This window comes from Episyrphus balteatus, chromosome 2, assembly GCF_945859705.1.
Source record: "Episyrphus balteatus chromosome 2, idEpiBalt1.1, whole genome shotgun sequence".
NCBI classification, from domain to species: domain Eukaryota; kingdom Metazoa; phylum Arthropoda; class Insecta; order Diptera; family Syrphidae; genus Episyrphus; species Episyrphus balteatus.
This window is the reverse complement of record NC_079135.1, coordinates 6,775,911-6,784,697: the sequence shown is the minus strand read 5'-3', so window position 1 is coordinate 6,784,697 and position 8,787 is coordinate 6,775,911. Positions and strand designations below refer to the sequence as shown.

Genomic DNA, 8,787 nt, shown 5'->3' with positions numbered 1-8,787 from the left:
AATAAAAAGAATTTAAGAAGCCGAAAAAATTTTAAATTTTGTATTCTTATTTGAGGGATTTTATTTTTCTTTTAGATAATTTATAACACAGACGATAAAAAAGATTTAGTTGTGGTTCGATTATTGACTGGAAGTGTTATTTAATAACGATTTTGGTGTTGACAAAGTTGTAATTCACATTATTTACACGTTGTCGACGTGCACTATGGCGTATACATGCTCTTTTTGTTAATTTATTTATTTGATTTTTTTTCAACTGAGAGAAGACAGTCGATCAAGCTATAAATTCTGTAAGTTAAAGTTATAATTCTGAATGGAACGAGGACTTACACGACCGCTCTAAAAAAATTGTGTATTCATCTGTTCCTGTGAGGTAAAGTACGAAAAAAAAAATTGGTTTGCTAATCTTAAAAAATTTTTATTCGATACAGAATAAACAAAAATTCCTAAAATTTTATCGAACCATTTTCAAAAAATTAGAATTTTTGAAAATTTTTACCGCTACTTTAAGGCTTTTACATGCAAGAAAATAGTTTTTTGAGTGACTCTGACTACCAACTCAATATAAAAAAAATATCCTAAAACTTAGAAGAGGAAGGGTACATCCCTTCAAGCAAACGAGTCCGACCTCGCCTCGGTCCGAATCGGCTCCTAAGTGAGTCCGACCTCGACTACGAAACGGGTCCCACGGCAGCGGCTCAAACTGGTATGGAAATTATAATCACCGCGGAGCCGATTGCATATGTATTGTGAAAGAAAAGGGTCTCTGAATGGTTATAAAAATATCTTTTGCACAATTTTACACAGCAATACATTTTTTACTTGCGATATAGGTACTATATATCAAGTTATGCATTCGTACAAAAAAAAAAAGTTGAGATAACATTTTTCCATGACATTACGATGGTAGACAATGCCAAAAAAGTGGGTCCCGGAAGTCCGTCTGTCTGTCTGTCTGTCTGTCAGTCTGTCAGTCTGTCTGTCTGTCTGTCTGTATAAGGAGCTACAGCCTAAACGGATGGGCCGATTGATGTCAAACTTGGTATGTAGCGTTATTTGGCGACTCTCCAGAGGGGTTTTTGGAATTAATTTTTTTGGACCAAAAATAACGGTACTTGTCATATACCGATTTTAGTAAAATTGAAATTTCTCGAAAACGGCTCTAACGATTTTGTTTAAAAAATTCAAATATTAGTTTTAAGCTAAGGTTTATCTTTCAATGAAAAAATTTTTTTTTGAAAATCATTATTAACGGTACCTGCCATAGAACCGTTTTTTTCAAATCTGATTATCTCCAAAACTGCTTTTTCGATTTTAACGAAACTTTTTTTGAAGAAGCATTTATATAATCTAAATATAAGCCAAAAATAAAATTTTGAAAAAAATAATTTTTGGATTTTTAAACAAATTTTGAAATTTTTTTTTTGAAAAATCAAATTTTCGAAAACGGGACATTGAATTTTTTTGAAATTTTGTTTTTAGATGTTGATTAGTGATTTCTATAAAATGGCATACCAACTCTATTTTTAAACTTTTTTTCCAAAAAATTATTTATAAAAAATTAGTTTTTTAAAAAACGGCTCTAACGATTTTGAAAATTTTTTTTCTAAAATTGCATGTTAATATATCAATCAAAACTGCATACTTGTTTTGGAGGGCAATTTAATTTCAGATTTTATTTTATTTTTTTTTTTAAACGAATTTTATTTTTTTTTTTTCCAAATTTCTATATAAAAAGTCTTAAAAATTTAAGCAACTTTAACTCTAAGAGCAAGTTCGTGCGACCCCAGTCGTGCATTTTATTTTTTTTTGTTATATTGTTTTCTCACTATTTGATTCTATAAAAAATTTTGCAATTGTGTTAAAGAATGATTTTAAAGGGTTTTTGAATTTGAATTACACTTTGGTTTTAATTCTATCACACACCAGAATGGCTCGAATGACGCTTTAACTTTATTTTTGACAGTTTTTCTGCCACTCTATCCTACACTATAAATGGGATATTCACCCATTCCTGGACTTAATATTCTTAGGAATTACCTACTTATTTGTATTTTGTGAAACAGAATTCCATTGTACAAATTTGTACTTATGATCTACAAATTACAAATTTGTTCTTGTAACTTGTAGTTCCGAAAAATGTCAAAATTTGTTTGTCAAAAAATGGGCCAAAATCTGTCAGGCCGGCCTTTAATTTTTATATTTCAATGGCAGTAAACAGGAAATTTGTTTTTGTTTTAATTTATAAAATGTCATTTGAAAAAATTATAATTTGAAAAAATTATAATTTGAAAAATAACAAATTTTCTGCGTGTTTCGTCTCGGAAAATAGTAAATACCTAAATGTTAAAAAATTAGTTGTGTGAGTGGTTTTTCGGTTTTTGTGCGTTTTTCGTCGGTAATTTAAACAATTAAAGGCCTGGCCACACCGAAGGGTACATGCGGTAGCGGTACGGGTAATTGTATGAAAAAAATTCCACATCTGAACGTTGATGTGTCAGTTTGGAATTTTTTACATACAAGTACCCGTACCGCTACCGCATGTACCCTCCGGTGTGGCCAAGCCTTAAGAATTACGGGTAGTTGACATTGGTCGCCGAATTGTCATGTTTTGACAATTTGCCAACCAATGTCAGTTCGGAATATATTACCTTTTTATGTGTACTGTGGTTGTACTGTGACATAATACTACAAATTTGAACGCAAACACCATCCGACCTACTGACATCCATCGGACGAGGTCTGATCATCTAAGTATGATAGTCTGAACCCTGTTCGTCGGACAAATTTGAAAGAACGACTTTGGGAAAATATATTTTTTTTTTACTTGCTTTCCACTTTGACAGCCCACCTTCCTTAATTTCTCTGGATTACCTTTACCTTTGGTATTTCTGGATATTTTTGATAACAAGAAAAAATAAAATTGTTATGGTACAATGGGTCTCGAAAATTCTAGGATTTACTGGCAAAATAATAATGTACGGTTGTGTAACTCATTGCACCTTCGAGTATTTGGGTGACTTTGTCGTTGTAGGTTAACATTTTTCTCTGTTTTGAAAAAAAAATCTAAATAAATTTCATTTATTGTTTATTAGTGCAATGGTCCATCCATGCAACCAACTCTTTATTCAGATGACATCCTCCTTACCGAACGAATATCACCAAGACTATCAAATATTTCCAAAGGTGACATTATTATCGCCAAATGTCCTACAAATTCCAGTGTTCACATCTGCAAACGGGTAATTGGCAAAGCTGGCGACAAAATCAGTGTCCAATTACCTGCCAATTCGGGAATGCTCAATGACGAAGGCATGAAAGCAATCGCCATTCGAGAGAATGTTTATGAAGATGGCAAAAAAGGGAAACCAATTGTAACTTATGTGCCGAGGGGACATGTTTGGTTGGAAGGAGACAATCAATCAAATAGCACCGATTCAAGATCATACGGACCGGTGCCGGAGGGTCTAATTAAGAGCAGAGTTTTGTGTAGGCTTTGGCCAGTTAATAAAATTACATTGCTTACATAAAGTTCAAAGAATGAATGTGTTTTTTTTTTTCAAAAATTACAAATAAACTACTTTCTACTTTTTTTTATAAATTCAATTTTAATTAAAAAAAAAAAAAACGAGGAGACTTACACATCTTTTCTTAACTTTAGAATTATGTCATTATTTATCTTGTACTAACTACAGCCTCTTTGCGAGCTGCATCCTGAAGCAATTGAGTGTCGACTTCGTCGCCAGGCAATTGGACATAGCGAACGACAGAGCCTCGAATGAAGCAATTCTTCACTGACAACATGTGAGGATATTTGTCGGGATCTGTGACACTTATGTCGGTTAGCTTGATATTGAGATACTGGTCAACGGAATGCAGTGTTCCACAAATGCTGAAATTCAATAAATAATAAGAATCAATCTAATTGGAACCATGTGGGTTGCGGCAATAATTCGGTACTTACCTGAGATCATTTTTAAGCTCTACAACTACATCTTTTCCAACCAATGACTTGAAGAATGAGTAGAATAGCTAGAAATAGTTTAAATATGAAGAAAATAATTTGATTTTAGGAATTTATGCATAAGATTTACCATTTTCTTCTTTTTTTATTTGGCGAGGTTTTTATGAAGGCGGTATTTTTTTTTGTTATTTACAAATTTTGTTTGCGAAAAAATGACAGTTGACAGGAAAATTGAAATGTCATTGTTCAGGTGATGAAACAAGGGTTGAAGGTGAACACACAATTTAAAAATGGATGCATTCAGTACAATGAAGTAGCACATTTATTTTGGTGATGATGATGATGCTTTTTTTTAGGTCAAAAAGCTATCTCGGAATAAGTCAGCTATTACACGAAGCCTCAAGAGGCTTGACTCTTTTTTCTAATTTTCTTTTGATAATCATTCTGTGAGGCGCGTACTATTACACGATGCCTCTTGAGTCCAGGACTAAAATTTGACAGTTCTCTTTTGATTTAAAATTTGTTGTTGTTGTATTGCATCACGAAGCAAAAAGAAATGAGAGGAAATGTTGAAAAAAGAAAAAGTGGAAAAAGAAACGTCAAAAAAGAGTCTCAGAATTCCGCCCACGACTCTCTGGTCGGATAATTTTTTGTTTCATCTTTTTTCTCTTTTGCACTCATTACGTTTGAAAAGAGGCGCGCCTCTTGAGGCTTCATGTAATAGCTGACTAACTTGCTTTCTAAAATAAAAATAAGTGAATTCATTCAACATCATTATAAGCCTGGGGTCGAATTACGGCATACGTTCGTTATCGTATGGTTGCTATGTGTCCCTATCTTTTTCTACTAAATAAATAGAGACACAAATAGTAAAAACGTTAACGAGTGATCGTAATCGTATGCTGTAATTCGACCCCTATTTTTACTTTTGAGTCCAAACGAGAAAATTTCGTAAGTTATTTTTTTTTCGCCTAGAATTCTTCTATGGTGATTGCCACCTCATAGGCTGTTCACACCAAGTCAAAAACGCGGTTTTCCACAAAAAAATTTTCGAAAACTCGAAAAGTGTTCACACCGGATATTTTCAAGTTTTCCTTTAACACTATAATTAGGGGTATTCACTATCTGGTGCAAAAGGCCTAGTAAAAATGTAAAATTTTATTTTTTTACAATAGATCGTGAACGACCCTTTTCTTATCTATAGTAAATATTGAAGCATGAATGAAATCCACGATTTTTTTTTAACAGAGTTGTTCCTCCACTGTTGCTCCTCCTTTTTTCCATTTTTTATAATTTTATTCTTTGTTTTGTTCGGGTTAATTAATTTTCACAAATTATTTTACATCAAAAGAAACTAAATTACAGGACATGAGTACCGACAAGCCGACAACCATAATAAACAGAATAAAAAAGACAAACTGTTTATCATGGGCGACGCGACGGTGAGCTGCCATCTGTCAAAAATAATTTTACTCTATTGTATTTTTATTTTGCAATAGGTCTAGGGCAGGGATGGCGAACCAATGGCACGCGTGCCATTGGTGGCACGCCATGAAATATATTCGGCACACCGCCAACTGAGTAATACAATTATTGCACAATTGAGCGACATTCAATGATTTTTCAATAAAGATTTTTCTTAAGAAATTATTCCACTGTAAAACTCTTTTCTTCTTCTTCTCACTTGATTACAACAATAAAAAAAACTTCATTGGAAGAAGTTGAATGGTTGAGGGTAAACTGCAAATTTTAAGTAAAGATTATATTGAAATACTAAATGTATTTTCCAAACTTGAACAAATTTAACAACGGTTTGAATTAACATGAAAAACCAGACTAAAACTAACTGAAGAGTTTTTTATCGGTAATTAGTTCATCAAGCTCAGTACGCAGATCGCGCTAAACTAAATTTTATCTCGACAATTTTTATCTCTACACGCGTTGGCTAAAAGCCAAGATAAATTTAAATTTAAAAATAACGGCCGAATCACAGTTTCATTTACTTATACCAGCTTACATTCAATATTATACTATGTTTCCACCTACGCTAAATCCGAGATTTAGCTAAGTAGATTTAGAATAAATCTCGAGATTTATTTTAAATCTACTTCGCTAAATCTCTGATTTGGGTTCAGCTACCCTGAATCTAAGATTTTCACAAACTTTCAATCCGAGATTTACAATAAAACTCGAGATATATGCTAAATCTACTTAGCTTAATCTCAGAATTAGGGTAGGTGGAAACGTAGTATAACATTACATATTTTTTTTTACCTGCAGAATACCTTTTTTACGCTCTCATTTTGTTTTATTTCCCTTCTTTTATATATTTCAAGGTTTTTTTTGACTCTTATTCCTTGCAGCAACAACAACAACCACAAAAATGTCTAAATTTATCTGTGAAAAAATGCGCTGAGCATTATTTCGCGAGCTAAATTGAGTGGAGACTTTTTGCAAAAGTAGTAGATGGGAATTCGAATTTAGCGCGTGAACTGCGTACTACCTGGCTAAAAATCTTCGCTAAAATTTATCTTTGGAGGAAATTTGTATGAAAGATAAATTTTAGCGCGATCTGTGTACTAGGCTTCAGTCGAAGAATTTTCGTCAAGGTTTTTAAAACTGAAAGAGTTATCGGAAACGCTTAGGTTCATTATGTACCCTGATATGACATCCATTGATAAACGTTACTTGTCAACATTGGGTGGATATTGAAGAAATTGAAATGCTGCTGAATGAAGTCCAATTCAGTTCGTTATGTGCTCAAAAATTCGTCGAAACAAGGAAAGACTTGGAACCAATCGAACTAGAGAGCCTGGAGGGCAATTCGACGAAGAATGTAAATTGCAAATTAATGGAAAAATGTAATTCAATTCGCGATATAGCTGATTGAAAAAGTAGGCGCTTGCTATTTTGACAACGTTTTCGTCTACCTTCAAGTGAATAACATTAAAGATTCTCTTAGAAACAGGTTGTCAAATGAAACAGCCTGCATTTTGCTTAAATTGACGAAACACAGCGAAATATCCCCTTCACTGTATTTTATTTCTTGTTTCTTTGTTTTGTTATGTTAATCTGAAATTTCGTTAATTTATTAACATGAATTATAAACAGAAAATTTTGTTTTCTACTACTACAACTACAATAAACAAATTTTGCACCATTGTATTTTATTTTTGCTATAGGGTTGGGGTATAGCAAAAGTGTAAAAGTGTAAAAAAATTTTAGTCTGTATATTTCGTTGTTTTATTTTAAGAAAATGTTACAGTTTTGCACTTTTACAACGATACAAGACCATTTGCATCGAATCGTGAATACCCCTATAGAGTTTCAAACATTTAATTATACTTACAAAAAAAAACTGCGTAGTTTAAAATTATTTATTTTTGTTTCTATTAGTCACTAAAAACTAGATCAAAACTGTATGGCACGCCGAAGGCGCTTCAAATAAATTATTTTCTTAAAATAGCACGGGGCTCTAAAAAGGTTCGCCATATCCCTGGTCTAGGGTATAGCAAAAGTGCAAGACTGTTGTAAAATTTTAATATATTTTGTTGTTGTAGTGTTGTAAGATTTTACACTTTTGCAATGATACAAGACCAGTTGCATCGGATCGTGAATACACCTATTATTTTGCTTCTACTACCGCACGGCAGCAGCAGGGTTGTAAAAATATCAATTAAAAAAAGGCTTAGTACAAAACGGCTAAAATGGTAAATATGCCATATAAAATTTTGACACATTTACCACTTTATCAGGGGTCGAATTACGGCACACGATTACGATCATACTATGTTTCCACCTACGCTAAATCCGAGATTTAGCTAAGTAGATTTAGCAAAAAACTCGAGATTTAAGGCTTAACTACATTGGCTCAAAAAGTGAAAAAGTACAAAAGTGAAAATTTTCAAACGCATTTATGTATAGTTTTTAGGGCTGGAAAATTAAAACAAATGATGAGGAAAGCTTAGTTTTTGGTCTAAAAAACAATTTGTATACTCTTTTTCACAAAAAAATTGCGCTTGCCAGAAAAAAATATTTTCACTTTTGTACTTTTTCAAAAAGTGGTGTATGTAGTTAAGCCTTTATTCTAAATCTCAGATTGAAAATGGTTGAAAATCTTGGATTTGGGGTAGGTGAACCCAAATCCGTGATAAAGCGAAGTAGATTTAGAATAAATCTCGAGATTTAAGGTATAACTACATTGGCTCAAAAAGTGAAAAAGTACAAAAGTGAAAATTTTCAAATGCATTTTTGTGTAGTTTTTCGGGCTGGAAAATTAAAACTAATGATGCAGAAAGCTTATTTTTTGGTCTAAAAAACAATTTGTATACTCTTTTTCACAAAACAATTGCGCTAGCCAGAAAAAAAATGTTTTCACTTTTGTACTTTTTCAAAAAGTGGTGTATGTAGTTAAGCCTTTATTCTAAATCTACTTAGCTAAATCTCAGATTTACGGTAGGTGGAAACGTAGTATTAACGTTTTGACTATTTCTCTCTCTATTTAATTATTAGAAAACGATAGGGACACATAGCAACCATTCGTTAACGAACGTTTGCCGTAATTCGACCCCAGTTTTACCTTCGTTTCCTGAATACCCCTCATGTCAAATTGTATAGAAAAAAAAAGTTGAATTTTGAAATTTGGACTGACTAGAGCCCAAACGAAATTTTTCATTTGGGCTCTAGTGAAAATAGCCCATTAAATATGTCCTTAGGCCGTGTGTGAATTGAGTTAAATAGTTAACACCTTGTAAAATTTTTGACACTTTTGAGGTGAATAAAAAGTTTTCAGCTGTTAAAAATTTATTGGGCTCTGGGACCTG

General features: G+C 32.6%; 2 protein-coding genes across 2 annotated transcripts; one reads left to right on the top strand and one right to left on the bottom strand.

Moving 5' to 3' along the window:
* The first annotated feature begins 2,812 nt into the window (after window positions 1–2,812).
* On the top strand, window positions 2,813–3,541 carry LOC129909005 (mitochondrial inner membrane protease subunit 1). Its single transcript, XM_055985917.1, has 2 exons — window positions 2,813–3,030; window positions 3,096–3,541. The coding sequence occupies exons 1-2, from the start codon at window positions 2,929–2,931 to the stop codon at window positions 3,528–3,530; spliced, it is 537 nt and encodes a 178-aa protein (XP_055841892.1). The 5' UTR covers window positions 2,813–2,928; the 3' UTR covers window positions 3,531–3,541.
* A 57-nt stretch (window positions 3,542–3,598) lies between these two features.
* Window positions 3,599–4,222, bottom strand: LOC129909006 (U6 snRNA-associated Sm-like protein LSm2). Its single transcript, XM_055985919.1, has 3 exons — window positions 4,095–4,222; window positions 3,965–4,032; window positions 3,599–3,892 (listed from the first exon to the last, which is right to left on the bottom strand). Exons 1-3 carry the CDS (start codon window positions 4,095–4,097, stop codon window positions 3,676–3,678), a joined length of 288 nt encoding a protein of 95 aa, XP_055841894.1. The 5' UTR covers window positions 4,098–4,222; the 3' UTR covers window positions 3,599–3,675.
* Between the last annotated feature and the right edge of the window lie 4,565 nt (window positions 4,223–8,787).

Coding starts and splice junctions, on each gene's coding strand:
- LOC129909005 (XM_055985917.1), top strand. CDS start 2,929: ATGGTACAATGGGTCTCGAAAATTCTAGGATTTACTGGCAAAATAATA. Junction 3,031..3,095: donor ATTTGGGTGACTTTGTCGTT/GTAGGTTAACAT, acceptor ATTGTTTATTAG/TGCAATGGTCCATCCATGCA.
- LOC129909006 (XM_055985919.1), bottom strand. Junction 3,893..3,964: donor GAGCTTAAAAATGATCTCAG/GTAAGTACCGAA, acceptor ATTGAATTTCAG/CATTTGTGGAACACTGCATT.